Source organism: Phascolarctos cinereus, unplaced genomic scaffold (assembly GCF_003287225.1).
Source record: "Phascolarctos cinereus isolate Bilbo 61053 unplaced genomic scaffold, phaCin_HiC Scaffold_2;HRSCAF=192, whole genome shotgun sequence".
Classification (NCBI taxonomy): Eukaryota; Metazoa; Chordata; class Mammalia; order Diprotodontia; family Phascolarctidae; genus Phascolarctos; species Phascolarctos cinereus.
Genome location: NW_027555625.1, coordinates 336,638,490 through 336,664,396, shown reverse-complemented (window position 1 = coordinate 336,664,396; position 25,907 = coordinate 336,638,490). Strand labels below are relative to the sequence as shown.

Here is a 25,907-nt window from a genome sequence, read left to right as displayed (position 1 = left end):
TAACTCTATTTGTTTCTCTGTTTACTGATGATGCATTGCTTTAGAGGAAAGGCAGGTTGTGAAAAAAAATTGTTACCCAGCTTGCAGTGCAAGAACAAGGGCTTAAAAAACTTATCAGAACTTCCCAGCAAATTCATTATAAAGGAACTTAATGTGAGCTCTGCCGCGCATAAAAATAGGCTAAGAATTTGTCTGAAGGAAAGTGACTCCCACATAAGCCCTAATTAAGGACTTTGATGTCAGAAAGCATACCAGGGGAGGGAAGCAAGTTAAAGGAAATCAAATCAAACCAATTTGAAAGAACAAAATTCAAATAGAGGAAGAATTTTTTAAACATTTGTTTTCTTTTTTCTTGGTTTTTTTTCTGTTCTATTCTTTCTTTTTTCTCTTCTCTTTCCTTGCCATGAAGGAAGAGTAGATTCAGAAACAATGTGTTGTAAATTCTTCAGCCAATTACCTCAGTGACTTGCTACTACTGTTTATAATGCACAGAATGTCACAGGCTGTTTTGCAGTGGTCCCAAGTTGGTTTGTTAATAACAGGAAGCTAGCACTTCCTAGTACAGTGGATCAGCTACACGTGAAAATAAATGCAAAAAACCTGGAGGGGAATAGCAGCAGACTGAGATTAGCCTTTATTTAATTTAACATTTGGGGGTCCAACACACAAATGAGCATTTTAGTAGGCTTCATGGTGGAAGTTGCTGTCATTTGTAAAATATTCTGGCCAATTAGCTAATAGTGCGCTTGGATTTCTCCTGTTTTGATACAGTAATACTAAGTACATTGTGAAGCCCAATTATACAAATCATCCCCATATGCCATGCCAGTCTTTCTTTATGAACTGTGTTTATAAATCCTGTGTGAGGAAATGTGTACTTCAGCAATTTAGACCATGTGTAAAAACATAGCCAATGGGATTGTCAAGAAAACAAGTTCCAGCCGAGGAAATCCTAACGGGTTCCTCTGGACTAGCATGTATGCACTCAAGTTGGGCAGTATGAGTTTTCCATTTAGGTGCATATTCCTTTGTGGTGTTAAACATACTTATGGGCTTTTGTTTCCTTTTTTGTTGGTTAATTCTTCTTTTCTTTTAGAATCCAATCTTGGAGTTTTGGAGAAAATTTGGGATCGGTCTTCTCTCTGGCATAACAGCTTCAATCATTAACATTCCTTTTGATGTTGCCAAAAGTAGGATTCAAGGGCCACAACCAGTTCCTGGAGAGATCAAGTATATAACCTGTTTTAAAACAATGGCAACGATCTATCAGGAAGAAGGGTAACATTCCTATTTTAATAATGGCAAAAGCCTATGGTTTTGCTCAACTATTGTAAAAGCGTATTTTACTTCCATTTTTATTAGGGCTATAAAGCCCTTTGCTTTGTGCATGCATCTGAGGAGCTCTATGCAACATCTGAGAAACTTACTGTAAAGTGAGAGAATTCTCTGTTGTTTAGAAAGGGTTCTGACACTATCAAAGTTTATGTTCTACCATAGAACAGTGTGCTTCATTTACCTCAAGTGCCTATATTTGCCTGAGAGGCCCAAGATGAGACTTTGACTTGTCAATTCACATCATGTTTAGTAATGCATTTTTTTCAAAGCTAAGGCCAGAAAATTTAAATTTTTGACTGAAAACCACTAAAACATAACCTTTACTATATACTTCTATGAGGGTGAATATGAGAAGTGTGAGCTCATCATGTCTTTGTATTGTGACATCTTTCCTTTCCTCTGCCTTTCTAATTTTTATGTCTCTCTCAAGCTAAAAAGTAACATTTTTGCTTTGACTATGCTGCATTTTGCTCATAAGCGAGGATTGACTTGGGGGGTTTAAAAATTCAATTATAGAAGTCATTTTGCCCATGTAACTAACAGCTGTCTTGAAAATAAGACATTACCTGAAAGGAAAAACCATCTTACTGATGAAAGGCATATTTCTGATTGGACAGGATCAGGAAAGATTTGGTAATGGAGCATTGATTAACTCTTTCTCCTCATCCAATTGACTGCATAGGCCACTTAAGTAGGTACTGTCTGGTTTTGGATATGTGTAATTTCAAATAATTACTTTTAAGTGCAGGGCTAGCATCTAGAAACAATCCCATTTTGTTTTCAGAATAAAAATGTTTCTCAATCCTTCTGATTGTAGGTTTTTTGCTTTGTACAAAGGCTTGCTTCCCAAGATTATAAGACTTGGACCAGGTAATGATGTCTCCATTATTTCTATCCTTCCTTCTTTGTTTTCTTAGTGTCTTTAAAAAAATTTATCTATCACCAACACAATAAAAATTCCCCCCACACCCCAAAACAAGTCAAAAAAAAGTAGAGACCTTGAGGATTTAAAGTTGTTAATGAATCTTTAAGATAGTTGTCTACCTTTTAAAAAGAAATATTTGTAACCTTGCTGAAATCCTGATAGAAGCCAAACACCAAGTTAAGTAAATATAAAAAAAAAGAAAAACAAAACAAACAAACAAAAAAAAACAACTCAGAAAAACCCACAAGCTTGGACTACCTTATGGCATATAGTGACATCATACTGAAGGAAAAATCTGTAAGAAAACAAGCATCCCATCAAGAAAATCCTTCTGCTCCCAGTTTATTCTTGGGTCCTGCCTTGCCTCCTTTTTCAAAGAAAAATCATTTAAAATGTTGGGATGAAGAGGTGGGAGAAAAGGGAAAGATGTCAGGTTGCCTTAGAGAAGTATTCCTTTTGTTTGCAAGAAAGCTTCATAAGCCAAAGCATGGTTTGTCACCATAACTTTAGAAAAAAGGCAAACCCAAGAAAGATGAGAATTCTGTTTCCTACAAATAGTATAAATAATAATAATGATAATAATAATTGTATTATAAAATAATAATAAATAATATAAAATAAATAATAATAATTCACCTTATAATGATATAGCACCTTAAGTTAAGCACTTTACATATTTTTCTCAGTTGATACTGACCTTTCTTTGCCTCTGTCTTTAGATAGGAACACCTGTGTGAAAACTGTTGATTTTCTTTACTTAAGGAGTGAAGTACACATACACATACACACACACACACACACACATATACATACAATCGTGGTTATATCTCACAGGAAAAATCAGCTATCCCTATGTAAATAGACAATAATATTATTCCTCTGGATTCAACCCTGGGCAAATAGCTCTGGATTATATGTAACCTTGTGAATAAGTGCAAAAGTATGCAGTAGACCACACATATGAGCTAACAGGCCACACTCATTTATTCAACCACCCTGGTAATAAAATTAATTATTCCAATACCCTCTTCTATTCTTAACTTGTCTTCTTCCTATAACATATAACCCCTGTTAAAAGAGAAATAACTTTGGCTCTCCACTTATGAATCTGATTTTTCACTACTTTCAAACCTGACCAGAAGCCAGTAATCAATAATCATGATGCATTTTCATCCATTTAGGAAGATCTTTCTCTGCCTCTTCCCCTCCCCCACCCCAAATCCCTTGAACCTTTTCTTCAAACAGTCTTTTGAAGATGGATTTGGGCCGGGAGTGGTCCACCTGCTTTATTTCTACTACTCCATACACTAACACAGTAGTAAAGAATGTTGATTTTTTTAAAAATTGCTTTGCAAGTACACTACATTTTCCTTCACTACCCTGTAAAAGACCTCATGTTAGAACAAATCATAGTCTCTACTGGAGGGAAAGGGCCTAAAGACAGTGGTGACCAGGGAGAGTTTAGCTAAAGTGGTAATTGAGTGGAACCTTAATCCAAAACTCTTAAATGTTCTTAACCCAAGTTTGCTCGCAAATGTTTAGTTGGCTTTTGAATTTTTTTCCCATGACATATTCACAATTGCTATGGTGTTAAAACTAGTTATGAAGATTGTTCACAACTTACTATTCAGCCTAAATAAAATTTTAAATGACTGAATACCTACTGAAAGGTCTGACCTCTTTTGTTCGCATTATACAAACCTCACCAATTTCAAAGAAAATTAAAATGATAGGTTGTGGGGGGGAGCTGTGTATGAAAGTTTGGGGGTAACAATGTTGGAGGTAATGATAAAGATTCTAATCCAGTAAGAGAGAGGAAGGACATAGGATTTACATGAGTATTCCTAGGTTAAAGAATCACCAAAATGCTCATGAAGATTACCTAGATGAAGAACTTTATCTTCTAGATGAGGAAAATTAGGCCCAGAAAGGTAAGTGATTTATCCCACTTCAGGGAAACTACTTAGTAAAAAAACCAGGACTCACATTTGGGCTTTCTATCTAATTCCTAGGGCAGTGTTTATCTTTACTACTATGCTGCTTAAGCGTCCAATCCAACTCCTTCCCAATTTAATATTATTGGTGATGTGTAGCTAAGAGACTTGGTCCTTCTCCCAAAAGAAAGTATGTTGTAGTGCATAGTTTAATTTCTCTCTCTCTCTCTCTCTCTCTCTCTCTCTCTCTCTCTCTCTCTCTCTGTCTGTCTCTCTCTCTCTCTCTCTCTCTCTCTGTCTCTCTCTCTCTCTCTCTGTCTCTCTCTCTCTCTCTCTCTCTCTCTCTCTCTCTCTCTGTCTCTCTCTCTCTCTCTCTCTCTCTCTGTGAGGCAATTGGCATTAAGTGACTTGCCCAGGGTTGCACAGCTAGTGTAAATTGTCTGAGGCTGGATTTGAATTCAGGTCCTCCTGATTCCAGGGCCAACTAGCTGCCCCGTGCACTTTAACCTCTTAACATCATCTCAGCCATCTAATTCTGCATGTTCTTGGCTACCATTGTGAACATATAATTATAATAGAGGAAAAAGATTACAGATTGCTAACCTTTGAAATGTGATCATTTCAATTTGCTGATACTAGAAAGAGGATGTTGCAGCTGAGTGGAATCTAGTAGAAAAAAATTATTCATAAGCTAAAAATGAAAATTATCTTATGTATATGGTTACAGAAGCATGCTTATATGCTTATAGTTATATGCCCTTAGTTTTATAAAAATTTGTGGCAGTTCACATAAAGTAACTCAGATCATCTAGTTCTATTCTCCCCTAAAATGTAAATCATTCATCTCTCTCCCCCTCCCCCAGTGTCATATAGATTCTGTACAAAATATGTGTAAGCTTCTGAAACTTTTCACACAGTTCTACATGAGTGTAAGTAAACGCAGCATTGAGCACCTCAGATTATTGTAGTAGTATCAGAGACAATGTATACCCTTCAAAACACTCATGTATCTGTCATGTCTGTGAATTATTTTATACAGAATCATCAATAACCAACCCTCATCTCCCCTCCCTTGTAGTTTCTGTTCCATTCTATCTAAATCTTAGGATTAAAAAACAAAGTGTCAAACAATATCCTTCTAAACTGCATCAGTCATTTTTGCATTGTAGTTTTAGATTCTAAAAATGTGTTTGCATTCAAGCCATGTCTTAACATGATTAAATATGTTTCTATTTACACTTTAAAATTAAAAATGGTTTGAAAAGTCTGATGGAAAATCTTGAAAGTTGATGTGGTCTTGATTTTTATGAGACCTCTATGATAACATATGTAAGGTATAATATATGATTATATCATGTATATGTATACATGTATAACAGAGCATTGAAGGACATTGGAAGACAGGAAAGAAAAGACTGCAGATACCATAAGAATTGAATAATGATAATCTTTTTTTTCTTTTTCAGGTGGTGCACTGATGCTTTTGGCTTATGAATATGTGTATCATTGGCTTCAGGAAAACTGGTGATGTAAGGATTGCCTATGAAAGTTTTTTTAGAGATAATGGACATCTGCTCTATAACACAGTGATCAGAGCAGAATCTAATATTAGTGTTGACAGGCAGATAAATTGTAAAGGAGAAAGCAACTTTCCTAAAGAACAAATACATCTAGAAATTATTTAAATATGTATCTGGATATATTTCAAACTGTAATTACAATCACATTATCTGGAACATGGAGATAAAAGTAATCTAGAGCAAATATGTAACCAGAATGGGAGAATACTCATATAGACACCACATTCATAGGAACTTGAATGAATTCTATAACATTTTGGTGCCACAATTCATATTTCATCTTTACCATATCAATAATTACTTTATCAAAGTCAAAGAAAAATATGTTCAAGAAAATTAAACAATTTTGCTGCCATTTTAACTGTGCTCAAGTGCTTAGATGAAAAACAAGGATTTTTAAATTTGTTTAAATATTCTATAATTAAATTTCTATATAGGTACTTTAATTTTTAAAAATACTGTGAAAATATTTTAAGCACATGAAAATGAACATTTACTGTAGGAAAATTTTTGAAATAGTGATACCAAAGTTAATTTTGAAATGTTTTAATTATTCCATTGACTAACACTTTCACTATTTCAAATAATTAATCTGAATGGATGATGCTATAAATATAGCAATATGTGAATGTTCCTATTATATATCATATATGTATGTGTGTACATACACACACACATATGTATATATATATATATATATATATTATATCTATATAAATTTTACTGGTTATCATATTATTTTGAACTTTGTTTGAAGTGGACCAAGTTTACAAATCATTATGTCAGAAATTCTTGACTGGGAAACATTAAATTTAATACAATAAACTCTCCTTTTTTGAATACTTATTTAGAAATACTTTCTTGCTAACTGTTTTATTCTAAATCACAAATGAAAGCCACTATTTATTGTCCAGTTTTTTTGTATAATTTTTATGTGATTATTAGGAAAAATGCACAAAGCAAAATTACATTCCTTATTATTAATCGTGAATGATAGCTCAGGTGTGAAGTCTTCTGTCTATGATATATCATGAAGGTGAAAATGTTTAGAATAGGTAAGCATTCTTAGCATTTCCAAAGATTCTTGTAGTAACATGTACTAATAAAAATGTCTTTGGTTTTTATGTAAGCGCATCAGATTCTATAACAATACCTTGTTGTTATAGATGTATGGCATGGATTAAATCAGCAAAGAGATTTTCCCCTTCTAGACAACACTTATACCGAAGTGAACTAATACCATGAGGAAATTTTTGTTAGAAACATTTTTAAAATTAAATTAAAAGATAACATTGTCATTATTATTTTTATTAAGTTAGAGCATTCAAAATATAAAAATAAAAGGCTTTTAATATACTTATATACATACACAGCCTTCTGTTGTACATCCTTTCCAACATGATGTTTAATTATATTTCAGCCCAATCTTTTAATAAAAGGACAATTAAAAGCAGAAATGCAAAGAAAAATTAGAATGTGCCTTCAATAAGATCCAATTGCATTTTAACTACACAGGTTCTGTTTCCAAATTATATCAAAGAGGACTTCGCCTGCATAAAGGCCATGTAACTGAAGTGTCAGCCTCTCCTTATGGACAGTGTGGAAAAATATATCTAAAGATTATATCTGCCAGTCTAAAAAGAATACTTTTACTCTCTGGGAAACAGAGAGGATATATCAATGATAATGAACAAAAATAATCAAACAAAAACTTCACTGCATTGCCCTTACTTTTTAGTTTTTTGAGTGACTTCAAGTTGTGAGATAGTTCCAATATCAAATAATGTTTAGGGCTTGCTTTGTCATTTTCAATTTACACCATGTGAGCTCTCTGATGTTAAACCTTTAGACAAAAAAAAAATTTGTTTTCCATATTAAAAAAAATACAAGAACCAGAAGAAATTAATTATAAATAACATAATAACAAGAGACTTTTGAAAACAGGATAAAAAAGAAATAAAAATATTTGGTTTCATTTCTGCCCAATAACAATTAGTGTTATTTACCTGGAAAACTCTGCAAAACATTTGACAATGGTAATTCTAATTATATTAACTATGTCAGTTTTTTTTTTCTGACAGGCAGAAAAGCCCCTCTTTGGACAATTTTTAAAGTGTCCACAAAACATTGGACTGGCACCTCTCATTCTTTTGGTTTATAGTCTACTTTTTCACTAGACTTGAAACTCCTAGATGTCAATAAGAGTTTAACAAGATCAAAGGAAGCCCTGAGAATTCAACTGCTCCAATTGCTTACTCGTTCTCCTGAAGTTATAAGCCTGTTTATAGCATAGAAGTTAGGTTGCTTTGGCTGCTACAAGACAGCTGCTTGAACGGGGTAGGGGTGGGAAAGGACTTCCTTGGTCATGACTTTTGTGGGGAGTTTGTTTATTGTTTTTGTGGGAATGATTTGAAAATTAGCTAATCTAGTTATCTGAGTTTCAGATGAGGCCATGAAATTGATGTAGCAGGAACTGAATTGCCATATAAGCTATGTATAGCATAGAAATATAGAAATCACAACTATTTTATGAATGTAATCTTTAACATCCATATCTAGTGACATACCCTTTTAGTTATTGCACAAGTCAAAAAACCCCACAATATATTAGCATTCTAATAAATGAGTTTTGCCAATTTAAAAAGATATCAAATCATTTCCATGCTTCCATTTTCAAGCATGTGAAGAAGTTTCTAAACAGAACAGAAAAAAATCCTGTAGAATTTTGCCCAAGAAAGCAGTTAAGATGTACAAACACACACACACACACACACACACACACACACACACACACACACACATTTTCTGTAATTAACATTAAATCAGAATATAATTGAGATGGAATGATTTAGCAATTAAAAGTTTTCTGTGAATCCAGATATTAGTAAAGGGAATTTGTTAAAAATTAAGTAACATTTGTTTGTCTAGTACCACCACCAGTTTACCTGTAAGTGAAACATGCTCCTGTACAACAATGTAAACTTCACAGCAAGCCATTTTTACATTCATTAGAACCGAACTTTCCATTTTCTTTAAATTACAACACAATTTTGAGCTGAAATTGCTGAACATACATGTAAGTCAACAATAAAAGTACAACTTTGTTTCACAGTGGTTTTTCTTTTAACTTAAGTTCATTGTAAAAAATTGTCTTTGCATTTTGTTTCACATTAAACTTAAGCTTCTAAGTGACTTCCTCTATAGTTTTTTGTTGTTGTTCAGATATGTTCCACCTGCTTGCCTTTTTATGCTTGGCATGTGTGTAGTTCAGTTAAGGTACAGTAGGGGAAACTGACTTGTCTTGTTTGCCTTTTGATTCCTCTGCTGTACAAAGAAAATGTCCTTCATGAGATGTTGAAGCCTTCACTGCATATATAAAAATTGGTGGGGTGTGGAGTCCACATTCCCAGTGCCTGAGTAGCCCACCACCAAAGTCAGAGATTGCCAGAAAATCACTTTTTTTAAAAAAAAATTTCTTCTAAAATGTATGAAGATTGGTGGGGACATAGAGGAATAGCAAAGTACCAAGAAACAAAAACACAAGTGCTACCCGAAGCTATATTTACAGAATGATAGAAAATATAAACAATCATGCCTTTGGAACCAGGTTGAAACACCAGAAGGAACAGTAATTGAGATATTGTCTTGGTTCTACATACAATTCCACTCGCACCCTCATTAAGTCATCTGTCAAGATAAATTGGTTCATTCAAACAGGTTGGTTGTTGATTTGTTCTGTAGGTGGATAAATTGTGAATCAAAGCTTACTCAGTCACCTTGGTTGATTAGAGGGTATAACATAACTTTTTTCTATGTTTATTTTCCTTTATTGATTTTCACAAACCTTAACAACAAATTGCACATTTTAAAAGTTCAGGTTGATTTAGAATAAATATACACGTGTGGTTTTACCAATGAAATCAAAAAAGTTTCTTGAGCCCTTTGAGGGATGCAGGTTTCTTCCACAAGTAAAAACTCTGTGTGGGCCATAGAAAATGTCTCCATTCCTTAATGTTGCTTCTGTTATTTAAATCCTAAAATTATTTCAGCTTTTTTGTAGAAGAGAAGTTAGGCCGAGAAATATCTACGTGTCATTAACACAAAGGATGTGAATTTAGAAAAGGAAGTGGGAAAGATTTGGGAATAGAAGGGATAGGGTAGTATGGCCTTGGGGGAAGGAAGAGGACTGACTGATGCGGAGTGAAACAGGTTGGGATGAAGTTGTTCCAAACTGAACTTCATATCAGAGAGCAGAAGCTGTAACAGAGTGACTACCTTCTCTGGCTGTCTGCATGCCCTTGAATGTCAGCGATGCTGGGATGTCACAGTTGTGGGGGGAAAGTGGAGTGCTGCCAGCATGCTGCCAACCATGTCCAGCAACATAACCAGAAGGAGCAGCACTGTATGTCATATAAGGTGGCACTTGGGCTGGGGTAGGATAAGGAGCCATGCTGGATGCTGACACAAAACTGCTGACGGCTGGGAGACCATTTGTTGCCTGAAATGGATAGGAGAAGAAAAGAGGTAGAGGGAAGAAAAATAATTATATTTGAAAAATAGAAAGCAGGTTCTTAGGAAGAAGTAAGAGGTTGGCCTTGAGCAAGTTATTTAACTACAGTCTGAAGATTTGGTTTCATATTATTAGGACAAAAGGCATAGCACAAACCCCAAATAGCACTGTCTTATTATTTTTCACTCCTCTGGGCTAGGGCATTGGGTGAGGGAAGAAATGATACTCATCAAGCTCCCTAGCACTTTGTTTGGCTATAGAAATCAACCTCTATTCATTTTCTCTGACTCTTTCCTCGAAGTGTTTGTGCAAGCTCATAGTGAATAGTTTCTTTCTAATAAAGAAGACAGCAGGGCTCAGCTGTCAATAGGAAGTCACGATGCACATGACCTTCCTTAAATATGACATAGTTAAGTGTTTTAGCTTTCTTACCATAAAAGCCTACTTGACAAAAGACAAGCAAACAACAGGGTTTTTGTTTTGCTTTTGTTTTTGTCTTGATTAAGGTTTTTTACAGAGCTCAGGAGTTCTTAATCTGAAGATTCTTCACCTCAAAGGCAGCGGGGATGGTCTGAGGATAGAATTCAGGGGTCTGTGAACTTGAATGGTAAACAAATTACGTATTTATTTTCAACAACTTTTGGTTTCTTTTGTAAATTTATGCTCTTAAGAACAATATTCTGAGAAAAGAGCCATAAACATAACCAGATTATTAAAAGGGTCCACTACATGCAAAAACATGAAGAAACTCTGAAATAACTGGTGTATGGGTGAGAAATTAATTTTCTATCAGGATTCTTTTTCAAGAAAGAAGCCTCCCATTTAAATGTTATGTTAAATGTTAAGTGTTCTCATAAATAGTTACCAAACCATTCTGAAATTGTTTGGATAATTCACTCAAAAAGTTATTGAATCAATCATAAGTTTTAAAGTTATATCAATGAACTATTAGAAATAAATTTAAAATTGTCATTAAAAAAAAAGATTGTAGTTTGTCAGAAACAACTCCTTAGGAAATTATGCACTTTTGGAATACTATCATTATTGTTACTATCAACACCACACAAGAAACGCTGAATAATAACTGACTCTAGCATGGACTTCCTTTGTGCTCTTCAAATCAGTTTTATAGTTTACTTCAAATTACTTTGTACATTGTTAAAAAAAAAGTAAAGAATAAATCTTACTTCTTAATGGTGACTTGAGTCAACAAGTTTTGACATATTTTTCTAATGAAAGCATGACTGGGGAAGTTTGCTTTTCAGAAAAATTTTCTGTTATTCAAGATCTGTACATAAATGAATATACGGTATCTTAGACACACATATATACACATACACACAAATATATGTATCTTTTATAATATAAATATGTGTATAAATGTATGTGTATATTCATATATATGTCCAAAATACTGAATTAAATAGAAAAATTCAATTCAAAGGTAAAATTTAAATAACAAACAAGGTCTTTTCCCCACTAGATATTCTCTAAATTCCTTCCAAAATGTAAAATCCAATGACTTTCACTATATTCTAATTTAATTTGCATAATTTAATTCAGCTTGCTGTAATTTTTCTTTATCACTTGTTGAGCAAATTTGGTTCCTTTGGTTGATGTAAACACATCCTATGATTTTCTATCTTTAGGAATAACTGGGAAATTTTGCTAAGTGTACCATTATGCTTCTTTTAGGTATCTCTTAGAAAGAATAAAATAAATTTCAAATAGAGCTTCTCATTAAAACTTTGTTCTTTGTCTAAGAATTGAAACACATAAAACTGGATATATACTGTTAACTTTTTTATGCTTATTCTAGAGGTAGCATGGTGACCCTTTCCAGAAAGTCCTATTACCCTGAAGAGGAAAAGTACTAGAGATTTAGGAGAAAAGTTACAGGATAGAAATCTTTGAGCAAAAATAATAAATGGAAGGATGTTTTAAGACATTTTTGAGGAGTTTTCAATAGACCAGGAGAAATTAGTTGCTAAAGGTGAATTCAGTTCCCTTTTTGAAAGCTTTTCACATCTGTAGTTGGTCTTCTTTTGACCACTATGAATGGTAAGCACTGAATTTCACCTTTCAGTTCTAGAGGTATTCCTTAGCAAAGATATAAACTTATACTATTGGTGCTTTGTATTCTGATAATAAACAAGAAATCCTATTTCCTGTGGGGAAATGACTAACATATAGCACCTCTCTCAACTTTGAAAATGCTTTTTTTTTTCTTAAAATGAAAAGGCTTATCATTGTACTTCCAATAATAGCTGCATCAAATAGCTAGCATATGCTAAAACTCATCATGTATAACACTTTTGTAAGGGGAAAAACTTCGTCCACCTTCAAACCTTTTAATTTTTCAATGAACAAAAATAATTAGGTGGAGGAATTCTATTTTCCCCCTTTACAACATCCATTTTCTAATTATTGCTTTTTCTCCCTACATGTTTTTTTACCAACAGTTAGTCTATATGACAAACATTTTTACTGAAATTTCTGCTTTTGTTAAAATTGCATCCTCCCTACCCTCTCAATGTTAATCATTGCCCTTGTACCTTATGTCTCCTTACCCACTATTATTGTGTTCCCCTCTGTTCTCTATTGAAACTTTTCCAGTCATATTTTGTTCTAGTGCCCACACCTCACTAAATATGCCAAGGTTTCTCTCTGAAGAAAAACTTCATTCAGAGCTCCTCTGGGAAACAATGCTGGATCAGATTCTTTTTTTATAGAATACTTTCAGAACCTAGGGGATCTGGAACATTGGAATCTAGCCAATATTACCTTCAGGTGCTTCCCTTCATGACTAGATTTACTAGCTCAGGCTAGGTATGCTGCTAATTTGCTTCCTTTTTTCATGTCAACTCAATTTCTGTATCTTCAGGGCCCCAAACTTGGTGTTTGTTGGGAATCTCATTATTATTAAACACTTTATAGCACTTTAAAATTTGCTAGAGATTTGGGTCATTTTTATTATGTACTCCTCCCAAAACCCCTATGAGAGAGGTTAAACTTGTCATCTTCCTTTAAAAGCAGCACCGAAAGGCTAAATGACTTTCTCTAACACCCAGAACAATAAAACATTCCTTTAAATAGTTATCCAGAAAGTCTTTGTTTTTAGTTAAGCTAAAGAATGACCTCAGTTTGAGAAAGTGCTCTTTTTTATTTAAAAAAACACATTCTTAACTTTATAAACTTAGAGTTGGAGAGATGAGGGCCCAGATTCTGAACATCAAAGTGAGCCTGTCCCCTGCCACCTTCATTATACATTCACTCTGGAAACTCCATAAACACTTCAATTTTCTCACTATTAATTTAGAAAGTGCCACTGCTGAAAACCACAGGTCTCCACAAGACAAAGTCAATTGATATTTATGAAACAGCCACTGAAGGAGTAAAATTTTCCACAGCAAAGAAAGCAATACTACAGGTAGCCACTCTATTTCTTTATTCTTCCCACTAAATCAGCACATGGGTCTAGACTTCCAGAATGTACTTAATATTTTCAATGAAGGGTGTATAACCAATTTGAAAAGCTGTACTTAGGTTAACTAAAGACTCCCAAATGTACACCATAAATAAAATAGAAGTAAATGCACTAAATTATTCCATTTAATGAGATTGTAAATACAATTTATAAATCAACCAATAATATGGAATCTCCAGGGAAGAGTAAACAAATTTTCCTAATGAAATATCAGTAATGAAAATTTCATTTTTGAAAATGGCTTTACCTAATGATGCTATAAATAAAAGCTCAATCCATTAGTCTCTTTTATATGTATATATTCTTTAAAGACTCACAATAATTCTTCCCCAAAACAAGGCTCCCCAGAACCAGTCTGTTTTCTGCCTGGTTTTGAAAACAATATTTACTAGTACTAATACAAACAGACAAAAGAGAATCCTCTAGAAAGAGCACTTTTTTGGTTGTTGAGATTTCTCAAAAAGTAGAAAATGAAACCCACTAGGAAAGAACAAATATGAACTCGGACAGACTTCAGGAAATCGTAGAGGATAGAAGGGCCTGACATGCTGTAGTCCATGGGGTCACGAAGACGTGGACGTGACTGAATGATTGAACAACAGTGTTAGAAGATTAATGTTAGAAATAACTTGTAAAAACATACTGTTGCTAAGCAAAGGCATTATTAAAATGAAAAAGAGTAAATTGCCAAATTATAGAAAGTAAATAAAGTTACCTGGGTTTGTATAGGTCTGTGACCTCAAAAAGCCACAATCATTGAACATATGAAATTTTTGTCCAAAGATATGTTATTTTGCCTTTGAATGAGTATGCATACTTTGTCACAGAATAAGCATTATCTTCTGAGTGATCAAAGCACTAACGACAAATAAAAATTCTACCCTATCTTATTGTTTGATCCTGAAGTGTTTGTGTCTCTTTCACACCACAGAGAGAAAAAATGGAAGCCTGTTGGTATTCAAACAATGGTGACCACAGAAGAAACTGGTATGACAACTGTCTGGCCATTGGAAGCTACCGATTATTCTTTAAATTCTGGGAATTGTCTGTCCATGCAATAATGTTCCTCTTAAAGAAAATCTAGAGGAAGAGAGCCAGATCCCTTACCCAATCTTTAATCCACTCAATAATTCCAAAGAACTATTCTCTCTAACTTATTATTTGAATTTGCTTTTTGTTAGCACTTTTGTAAAGTACATTTGGCTACAAGTACAGATGTGTTTTATCTGGAATTCCTATCTCAAAATCATAAACAAGAAAAAGCATTGGGATATATTAATAAACAAAGATCCCTAAATGTTTTGTGTAATCATTCTTTCTGACTGCCAATCCCTTCCCTTAATCCAGTGTGTACTGAGCTGACCAAAAAAAAAAAATCTGATAAAATGAAATGACAGTTGTAATAGTGGTTTCAACATTCATCAAAAAGGATCTTAATTATATTTAGTTATCAAGTTGCAGGTCTAAATGTCACTGGGGAATGCAAAACTATAAAGCATATATGTTTTTTCCTGCATTTTATGATTTAAAAATATAACATTATCAGCCTTAAAATAATGTAAAAATTGACATTACCTTTTAAAAATATGAAGTTTTATGAAAGCATTATATTTGACATGATTCATCATCAAAGATTTACTTGTTAATACTCTTAGTTAAAATCAACCAGTCTAATACTTTCATAATTGAGATCATCACAAATTACAAAGAAGAAATGTTATTTTATCCTAAAGTGAAGATAATACCTGTGACCCAAAGCCAGAAAACCTAACTTTTAATTTTCTTTTCAGTTAGACCATAAATAAATAACTTTTCAAAAGTTTTTCTGGGAAACTTTGGAATGTCTGCAAATAATTTACAAAGTAATTTAAACTAATACAAGCTACCAATTCATTAAGTAATATGTAAAAGGGTATAAAAGGGCTAAATTCTCATTATTCCTTGTGAAATCTTTTGTATTAAATGACAATGGTCACCAAGGGTTATGTGCTACCAATACCAAAGTTGGAAAGGAACTAGCCACAAAAGAATGGAAGAAAGAATTTCTTCATAGAGCAATAAGCAGAGTAGGTATTTTTCTTTTTGAAGCTTAATGATAATGTCTCAATTTTTATCTGTGGATAAAGGCAATCTGAATTTATTAGTATTTATGTGCAAGACATTCCAATTTGTCTGATGTGGTAGGAGATATGGACTACTAAAAGGTACCATAAAATGCCAATCATACAGTGCAGTAATGTTAAAAACACTTGAAAACATTATGCTGAGCTTTCCCTCACACGTGAATGTGTAGCTGAAATGTGCATGAGGCTCTAATTATGAGGAATTCAGCAGACATTCTTTGGAGCTTAAATTGGAAAGCAAAAACACCAGCATAAAAGAGCCAATCAAATCTATGCTTTTCGCTGTTGTAGTCTCATATAGACTCATAGAATTTGAGAGTTGGAAGAGACTTCAGTGGTCATCTAGTCCAACCCAAACACAAAAGGAATCTCCACACTATAATATACCAGTGAGTCATCATCTAGCATCTACTTGGAGACCTCCATTTCTTAAGACAGACCATTCCATTTTTGATAGCTCTAGTTGTTAGGAAGTTTTTCCTGACATCAGATCTAAATTTGCCTTTTTGAAACTTTCCCATACCACCTCTCTTCTGCCCCAGCACTTATTATGATTTGAAAGTTACTTTGGTGGAGTTTTATGACTTGAGCCTGAAGAATCTGGATTTTTCCCTTGATTCGATGCCTAACCTTGAATAAGTGACTCAGGCCCTACAAGGTTACATTTCCTCATTTATAAAATGAGAGAGAGAATGTGTAATATGCATCTATACTGCACAGTATAAGGAAGTTAAATAATGATATCTATTGTGTTAATAAATGCCCTTTAAGAGTAACAAATTGTTTAAATATCATGAATTGTGACCTTTTAGCCATGCAACCCCAAAAAGTTGCACACTTGGAGATCAAATGTATTACCAAAAGCTTTGCATTTTAGATTGAAAATGTTGATGATATCTTCAAAAGTAATATTAATAAAGTTGTGCTTTTTTAGACAATGAAAAGATATATGCACATATGTGAGCCTGTATATACATATGTATGAATTTTTAGCCAAGGAATTATATTACATGTCCAGAATCAAATGGTGTTTGAATCTCCAAGTTCATATAGGATTCTTTTTGATCTACAAAATCATGTTGGTAATAGCGGATTTCCTCCTGAACTAGAAAAAGCTGAGTTCAAATACTGCCTCTGATACTTACAGTGTGACCATCAGTTAATCGTTTAACCTTTACAAGCCCAAGTTCTCTTATCTGTAAAATGCCCAAAATAATACCTTGCAGTAAAGGGTTACAGTGAGGCTCAAATGAAACAAAGTGTGTAAAGTGTTTTGCAAAAGTTAAAGTGATATATTATTTAATGTTTAAATTAAGCTTAAGTTAATATTAAAATGCCCAGCACATTTTAAGTACTGAGATCCTTAGAAAATTAACAACAATGCACTCAAAGACTTCAAAGTGGTTAGACATCTTTTTCATTACTTAAACATTTGCATTATTTTTAATTGTCTAAATATAATAATGCAGTATATAGTTCCTTATCTGTACAAAATTAGAATGCAAATAAGAATATTCATTGGTTACTTTGACATATACCAGCTTTTCTTTGGGGTGGAAAAAAAATCAGTTTTCAGCTTTAGTTTTCTCCTCCTGAGCACATACATCACTTATTATTTGACTTGCTGGTTCTTTCAGTTCTGTGTCTGGTTCAGTTCTGAGATCTACTGAATCTGAATATTCAATCTGTCAAATGTAAGCAATTTTATTAAAGGTTCAGAATGCATCTTGAAGCAAATAATTCAGTGTTCAAACTTATACTTTTTATTGTTTTAACTTTGTGAAATTTATGAACTTTATATATGAAAAAAATTTATTTAATATTTTTAAAAGATTTACAGTTTGGTTAAATGATAGGAAAAGAGACTCAAGGTCTTTTTTGCATTGAGGAATTACCTATAGAGCAGCTGATTTCTTCAGTTATAAAGAGGCAGCCTAAGAGAACATTAAAATCCTTTCCATCTGTGTATTTCTTCATGCTATTCAGAGGATGCATAATAATGTCTATCAAAGTCCTTGGAGACCTGAAGATTGAGCTCAAGAACATAATATGCTATGCTCTTCAATTCAGAAAAGTGAATTCAATTGCTAAAAGTTCAGCATTAATACTGTGTGTATGTGTGTAGCCTGCTCGTTCAGAAAGACAACATCAAAGCCCTCTTCACAATTTTTGCTTACCAATATTACTTTTAGCAGGAATAGAATTTACAAAGAGAAAACTCTTTCCTTGTTAGTAAATGTTTTGGTGGGGGTTCTGTATCACCGAAGAGGGAAAATAAATATTCTGATTCTGGCCAGGGAAATAATAAAAAAAAAAATCTTCTAGTCTTCACTGGACTACTTAACAGTGGTGTTATTTTGAACAATTCTCAAACTTTTTATATTCAGGCCTTTGCTTACCTCATTGTGTTGTAGGGAGAATGCAATGCGATAATATGTGTAATTTTTTTCTTCTTTAAGTTATTAACATGGGGGAAAGAAAGTTTTTGTAAAAGGGAGAGTCCATCTGGGATTTCCAAGAACTTAACATAAGCAAAAAGCTCAATTTACATTAGTAATCTTTTTTTTTTTCTGGGAAAGAGAAATCTTTAAAACTCAAAAATAAAGACCCTCAGTGAAAGGTAGGTATTCGGAGTTTTCAAAATTCTGACTTGAGGTATGTTTGGGGTAAGGGTAATATAGAAACATTTGAGTATATTTGTAACTTACAAGTCTGAGTATGTACTTAAGTGCTGAGTATGTACTTAGCTGTTGAATTTAGATTGAAAACTCTAGGGTGGTAATCTTTATTTGGCTTGGGTTTTGTTGTAGTTGTTGTTGTTGTGGTTGGTCGGTTTTCTTTGAAAAAATGAGTGCCTTAATACCTCCTTTTGAGGGAGGGAAGGAAACAAAAATTAAACAGTCCACCGCCATTCAGTACAATTTGAGGTTTTCTTTTGGGAGATTATGATTTGACCTTTAATCGGCAAATGCTAATTTTATTAAGTTTATCTAGTTGCTACACTTCCCTGTGTGGCAGGTTTTGGTTTGTGATGGCCACAGTAATTCCGGGAAGTGTTTAAAATTAAGAATAAAGTGCATAATCCCTAAGCCAGAAAATACCCGCAGTCTGGTTGTCTTGACTCACAAGTCAGCCACGGCAGGCATTAATCAGAAACCTCTATTTAAAGTTTTCTGCAGCACTGCCAATGGGAGAGCAGTTGGGAAAGAGAACTCTAGATGAATTTGTAATTAGAACTATAGACTTTATGCCTTTCTTTTCTTTCTACTTTGGGCACTTCTGAGCCACCAGAAACCTCTACCCTGACTCTGGCTGGTGATGAGTGTAAGGGGTTGCTGGTCAAGACTCAAACATTTTTCCCTATGCCAGGAAGGAGCTCCTTGTGTCATCCTCCATCCCAGCCTCCTCCTCTCCCCTGGATTCAGGACTGACAACTAGAGAATGCTGGGCTCCAGATCTGACAACTGGCCTCCTGCCTTTATCCAATGCCATCCTGAAATTCTTAAAGCATTAAGTCTGGCCCTGTCATTTCTTCTGTCTTTGCACAGAGTCTCTGCACCTCCTGAGGGTAAGGTTTAGGAGTGAGGGTGAGGGTTGAGGAGATTTGTGCTTTGTAGGCGAAAGGATCTGCTCTGGCTCTGGCAGCAGGAAACCTCAAGACTGTTCAGTCAATGTTGTGGCTCCTGGGGCTTCCATTCTACCAGGGGTGAGTCATATCAAGAAAATATTTCTTCCGAGTTAGGGATCCATTTTTGATTACCCACTTTAGGCTAACAGGAACTTTAGGCTAACTTGGGCAACTGGAGAGGTTCAAAGTAGGTGAAAATAGAGAAAGGGAACTTTGAGTTTAGGCAGTTCTCTGCCTCTGCTTCTTGGAAAAACAGAGCAGGAGGTCCTGGCTCTTAACATTCTAACAACTTGGTATACCATCCTGACAGTGACTAGAACTAGAATATTCCTCATCCAAAAAGTCATAAAATCATAGAATTCAGAGTTGGGAGGAACTTTAGAGATCATCTGGCAACAAGTCACTTAATTAATCTCTCCTAGTTTCAGTTTCCTGGCCTGTAAAATGGAGACAACAGTACCTATGTCATAGGATAGTTTTGAGGATTAAAAGTGTGTAAAGAACATGGCAAAACTTATCAATTGTTATAGTTATAATTATCTAGTGCAATCCCCTCTTTTTGCAGATGAGGAAGCTAAGACACAGTAACTTGCTAAAATCACACAAATGAGTCAGGATTCAAACTCAGGTCTCCTGACTTTTCACTGTACTACTGGGCTTAAAAAATATACAGTATGAACCCCTGGTTAGTCTCCGAGTGTGCCAGTACCACTACCTTTCGGAAGAGAGGTATATGAGGGGATCTGGACCCTTCCTAAAAGTTGAGCTTCAGGGGTGCCCCTTGTCCCTCAGTCTTTCCTTACCTGTCCATATTTGGCCTCCTGCTCCAAAGACCCTTTCTCCAGCCCGTTGACCGGGTGCGGGGTAGGGGTGGGGAAGTTGTTTCGGCCCAAACTGCTCCACTCTTCCACCTTTGGACTGTGGTAGGGGGAGCTGTCGCTCACTGCGGTGGAAGTACAGGAGAAAGGCAGAAGTTAGGGAGACTGGAGCCTGGCTCGGGCTGCACAAGGACGACTCTGTGATTTCTGGGTGCATCTAAACTCTCCTCCCCTGGCCTAGAATCCCCAGAAAGGAGCAAAGTGATGCCTCTAAATCCCGAGTCCACAGAATTCAGTCAGATTCCTCTCTTGTCTTCCCCTACCCCTCCTCAGCACTGGGCCAAGCCCTTTCTCTTGGTCTTTTCGAATCAAGGTATAGCCTGCATTATGCTCCATTCAAAATAGGTTTCAAGTGGCCCTTCGCCTTAACTCTTCCATCAATATTTTTGCTTAAAAAAATACTTTTATTTTTCCACCTGACTTTAGTGGAGAAACTGGAGAAGGAAACTTGAGAAAGCATGTTTTCCCGCATCAGGGAAAGAAAAAGAAGAGGCAAGAGGCAAAGCCTACTTCCTCTTCTTCATCTTAAACCCAAAGTCCACAGCAGGCTGACCAAGATCAAGAAGGCTGGTGCTGAAAATAAAAAGACTGCCTGCATCTCAGGCTTAGTGTAAATGTGTTTGTGTTTACAGATATCCCTCTGTATTTCACATCTATTGTGTAAGTTGATGGAATTCAGGGGTAAACTGGGGTCCACGATCCATTTGGGGGGGGGGAATTTCTGGAAAACAAATCCTTATTTTCACTAATCTAGAATTGAAATTTAACATTTCCTTCAATTATGAATTAAAAAAAATAAAACATTACAATAAGGAGGTGTCTCATCAGACTTGCCAAAGGGCACATGAAAAACTTAACTATGGACACAAATAAATACTTCCAAAGTCCTTTGAAAACATATAAACAAATAATATGACTTATACATATTTAGAATTGATTACACAAATGCCCACTTCTCTCAAGTGTACTCCTGATCTGGATTGTCTAACACAGTTACAGTTATATAGATGGAGGGTAATATCTGGATATATGTACTAGTAAGGTGTCGGATGTGAACAGTAGAAGTATTTATGAGAAAATGAGGGACTGTGAAAATAAATAAGTTGTCTACCACTCTAAAATGCTGGGTTTTACAGAAAGAGTTAGACAAAAAGAGATCATGCAAGGAAGAGAAAGATAATATAATAAAAGCAAGTTCAATACTTCAAAATTTTAGGAAGAGGAGGGAAAGATTCAGGAATCCTTTTGATTTTCAATTGACCTACACAACACAATTCTAAAATGAAGCTATGCTTATTCATTTGTCAGCACTTTTCTATTAGTATACTTCTTTTAAAAGAGACACAAAGTTAAAGACAAGCACACTTCGCAACATTTTATTTTGAAGTGATAAGGATTGAAGAGTTAGGCTTTTTTTTTTTAAATTCCATATGCACACAGTGTGTGTGTGTGTGTGTGTGTGTGTGTGTGTGTGTGTGTGTGTGTGTACCAACAATGGAATGCTGAGGAACAACAATTAGGTGAAATATTGATTTTTCACGAGCAAGATTTTCAATGTTATAGAACATTAAAAAAAAATCACAATGAAGACTTTTCCCTCCTCACTCACTAATCCGAGAAACTGCCAAGTGACACTTAGTCTAACTACGATTCTTGTGGGAGAACAATATTCTTTTCGACATTCAACTGTCTGCCCCTGTTGAATGAATTTTCCCCATAAATGAATTAAGTCATGTTCCCATTTGGACTGAGGCTATGTTCCAACTCAGAGCTGTCTATATCTCTCCGTCTTCCGTAGCAAAATGCAGTCGATGGGCACCAGCCAGCAGATGTCTTAAGAAATTGAGATCTCTCAGAGAGCCCCCACTCCTGCAGATCTCACACTTTCCCATGAATAGGAGCTTCCTTTAAATGTCATGGAGGTCAGTTTATCCTATAAATCAAGGGCAAACAACCCTCAGAATGCAGCTTCCAGTGTTCTGTTCACCCTAACCTCGCTGGCTCTGATGAGGGTAAGAATCATGCTTTTAGAAGAGTCTTTTAAATGCTATTATCGACAACAAGGGAATGAAAAGTCATGGTCTTGTTTGGTTACTGAAAGAGGCAACTGTGTCAATGTGGTGTTAATAAAGGAGGAAATAACTGAAGGTATCTACCCCTCCCAAAATAGAATTGCCCCTCCGTTGTTTTCATACCCATAGAGAGCGGTTAGACAAGTAAGGCTTACACGATTCGGTCCTCACTTATCATTTGAGATCTGCCTCTTCGGCACTTTGACTTGATGGTGTTTTAACAGCTTAGTAAAAGAAAACAAACTTCGCTTTCGGAAATACTGATCGCCTTGGACCTTGGGGAGACAATCTGCCTGGCCGAAAAACAAAAAAAGAACCAACAAAAGCGCTCCCTGGTCTATCAATGTAGAAAAAGGTCGTGGGAGGAAGAACGTGTGTATGTTGGAGTTGGGGTTGTCATTGGGGGCCAGGGCAGGGGATAGAAAAGGAAAAGGAGAGTAAGCTCCTATTGCAGCTAAAAGTGCAAAATCAAAACACAGCTACTCTGCAAAACCGGAGGTGCAGAGGGCAAAAAGTACGAAGGGGAGAAAAAAGAAAGGCAAGGCGCTGAGTATAAGGAATCGTAGTTTATTTCACTTTAGACAAAATTAACGGTTCAAAGGGTTATTAACAAGAATGTGCAGATTTTAGGTAAAGAGAAACAGCAATCAACAAAATTTGACATTATCTCCCTCCTACTTTCTTTCTCTTCTACCCCTTCCGAAATGAAAGGTAGATCGTCGGAAAGAACAGTAATAAAGCAGAAAATTAGTCCCTGGAAGGACAGCCACACAAAGTAACCCATGTTTTTTTTCTTTTTGGCTCACTCACTGTTTCATAAAGTAAAGCATAAGAATGAAACCAATTAGGTGACATTTGAACTTCCTGTCTGAGCAAATTTGGCCTGATTGCGAGAATCCGAGAAGGGGAACCCTGCAATTTCAATGCAAAGCCCCAGCTCCATGAGTCCGGGAGCTGAGTAGACTATATTTGGCTTTCGAATACTTAGCTGGATCCTTTTCTCTTCTCCACTGCTATTTAAACCTGAAGTTACACTGCCTTGGATTAGTAATTTGAACCAAATTTTAGAGAACAAAAATCTACAACATATCCTGAAGCAAGGGAGGAAGAAGGAAAAAGAAAAGGAGCATGTGGAACAGGAGTTTGGTTGGTAAGGAGTCTGGCTTCCGAGGCTAGTAGTTAGAGGTGAAGCAAAAACATTTTTTTTTAAATTAATGAATTGCAATTCCTAGGTCAGAGGGATAGAGGACTCTCTATACTTCCCAATAAAAATGTCTTCCCTTTAGAAGGGTCAGAAAACAATTTGTAAACAAATAGTTCTCCAAGTGGAGAATACTAAAGAGGTTTGAAAGTCTTGAAGAGGAGTGTGTGGCGAGGTAAGGATGGGCAAGGAAAAGATGAGCATCGCTGCCACTATTCCCTCCCTCTCAGCCCCCAACCTCACAGTGGCCTGAACTTACCTTGGTCTGTGATGGAGCGGATTCCCAGGATATCCGTGACAGAGTGCGAAGAGGGCCAGGTTCGAGGCATGGCCATATTGCCGGGAATTCCGGGAACTCCGGGAGGAGTGGGTACTTTGGCTGCAGCTGCAGTGATGGGACTCGGATAGGAGTATATGTGGTTATAAGGCAAGGCGGGTTGCGGAGGTGGTTGATGTTGTTTGTAAGAGTCGTACTGGCTCTGCTGAGACAGGTTCCCAATTTTGTTTCGTAGGATTCGGCTGATGGAACTGACCGAAGGCACGTTGTACTTATCACACACACCGTCTGCTAGCAAACGATCACGGATTTCCCAGGCAAAGATTCCTGGGTCCCTCTGTTTGTAGGTCCGGATATGTTTCACCACAGTAGGGGTGGTGACCCGGGGTTTGCTTCCCCCAATCGCCCCAGGTAAGATGGAGCCAGTCTCATTGTAGCGCGCCAGTATCTTACTGACACAGCCATGGGATACCCTTAACTGTCGGCTGATGTCACAGGGTCGGATGCCCAATTGGGCCAGTTCCACGATGCGGAGTCTGATGGCGTTGGGTAGGGGCCTTCCGTTTACGAATACCCCTCCCAGCTGGTTGACCTCCCCGAAGGCTGGCTCTGCAAAAGAACATACACGAAAACAATGCGCGCGCTCGCGCATGCACACAATCATACACACGCAGTATTGTGACAACTGTCAGAGCACCAGTCTTCCTCCTTCCTGAAGGTCCGGGGGGAGGAGGAGGAAGGAGCCCTGGGACGGTCCCTCTAAGAGCTCCTACGGGTCTATCAAGTGACAATCCTTCCTACTCCAAGTGCCAAACCTAAGTGAATCCTCCAAATTGCACGGTTCGGAAGCCTCACTGAAATTAGCTGTCTGGTTGCTTCATCACCCACCCTCCTTCCGCGGTCCAAGCTCGCCAATTGCTCCAGACGCAAGCAATTTAAAAATAAGAGTCAGTCGGATCATTGGAGTTCTCAAAACTGACTAAAGGAAATCGGACACAATTAGTTCATTGGATTCACAAACTCCCTGTGTTTCCACACGTTATGCTCAGCTTGATAGTCTGCCCAGCCAGTTCTGTAGATAGATTCAAGGGGAAACCAAATATGTTGAGGGTGCCTGTCTAATAGAATGCCACCACCGGTTCTCTAGTGATCCATGATGTAAACGTTCCTTTACTCTAATGGCTTTAATAATCACCCAGCCAGCCATTAGATCTCTCTGTACTACTGACCTTTAACTCATTGTTACAACTTGTAGAAACACGAGCAAAGTCAGTAAGCAAGTTGTGACTCTCCAGTCACAATTTATTTGCTTATGATTCTCTCTCTCTCTCTCTCTCTCTCTCTCTCTCTCTCTCTCTCTCTCTCTCTCTCTCTCTCTCTCTCTCTCTCTCTCTCTCTCTCACCTCCCACCCCCTGCCACTTATCCTCCCACCCATTCTGACAGTACAGAAAATTTCCCCGATACTGCACGCAGTCACTTACCCATTACTTTGAGCAGGACACCAATGAGCAGCCGCTCTAGACTCTCAACAACTTTCACTACCTCCTTAGTGCTTTTCTCTCCTCTAGCTCGGGCTACGGGTCCCTCCTGTTGATCCCAGCAGCAGACAACAAGAACTTAAAGAGGGAAAGGAATAAAAGGAAGTCGGTGCCCCGATGAAAGAGGTATGAGTTCTGCATTTCAATCTAAGCAGTAAAGTGGGCTGGGCTGAGTTGGGCTGGGTGTCTCTGCCTATCAATCACCATAGACCCACCTCCAAAGAGGCGGGCCTCAAAGAAAACGACTTTGAGATTGGCTGTAGATGGTAACAGACAGAGTAATCCTGGAAGCTCCTTCCGTTCCCTCTTTTAGGCGTGCTCAGCACCTGGATTACTAAATAACAATAGAAATGAATATTTAACTTCTGCCCAATTGTAACTCAAAGAGAAGGCAAAAATCAAGATTAAATATATACTG

General features: G+C 36.3%; 2 protein-coding genes across 5 annotated transcripts in view; one reads left to right on the top strand and one right to left on the bottom strand.

The window, feature by feature from the left end:
• SLC25A21 (solute carrier family 25 member 21) overlaps positions 1–8,966 on the top strand; it is a 697,719-nt gene extending 688,753 nt beyond the window's left edge. For 2 of the 3 annotated variants that reach the window (XM_078150324.1, XM_078150323.1), the window contains 3 exons: positions 1,097–1,278; positions 2,153–2,205; positions 5,661–5,723. In XM_078150324.1, the coding sequence (XP_078006450.1) occupies positions 1,097–1,278; positions 2,153–2,205; positions 5,661–5,722 (297 nt within the window). In that variant the 3' untranslated portion in view covers position 5,723. Of the gene's footprint in view, positions 1–1,096; positions 1,279–2,152; positions 2,206–5,660; positions 5,724–7,855 lie in introns of those variants that run through there. The other variant, XM_078150322.1, reaches the window with a different exon arrangement.
• PAX9 (paired box 9) lies at positions 612–25,630 on the bottom strand. 2 transcript variants are annotated; one of them, XM_078150321.1, is made up of 5 exons: positions 25,433–25,630; positions 23,933–24,559; positions 20,326–20,465; positions 10,050–10,272; positions 612–1,217 (listed from the first exon to the last, which is right to left on the bottom strand). In XM_078150321.1, the coding sequence occupies exons 1-5, from the start codon at positions 25,434–25,436 to the stop codon at positions 1,198–1,200; spliced, it is 1,014 nt and encodes a 337-aa protein (XP_078006447.1). In that variant the 5' UTR covers positions 25,437–25,630; the 3' UTR covers positions 612–1,197. The 2 variants fall into 2 exon arrangements, with proteins under 2 accessions (XP_078006447.1, XP_020847015.1); XM_020991356.2 differs by lacking the exon at positions 612–1,217 and having other exon boundaries at positions 7,067–10,272; positions 25,433–25,629.
• Between the last annotated feature and the right edge of the window lie 277 nt (positions 25,631–25,907).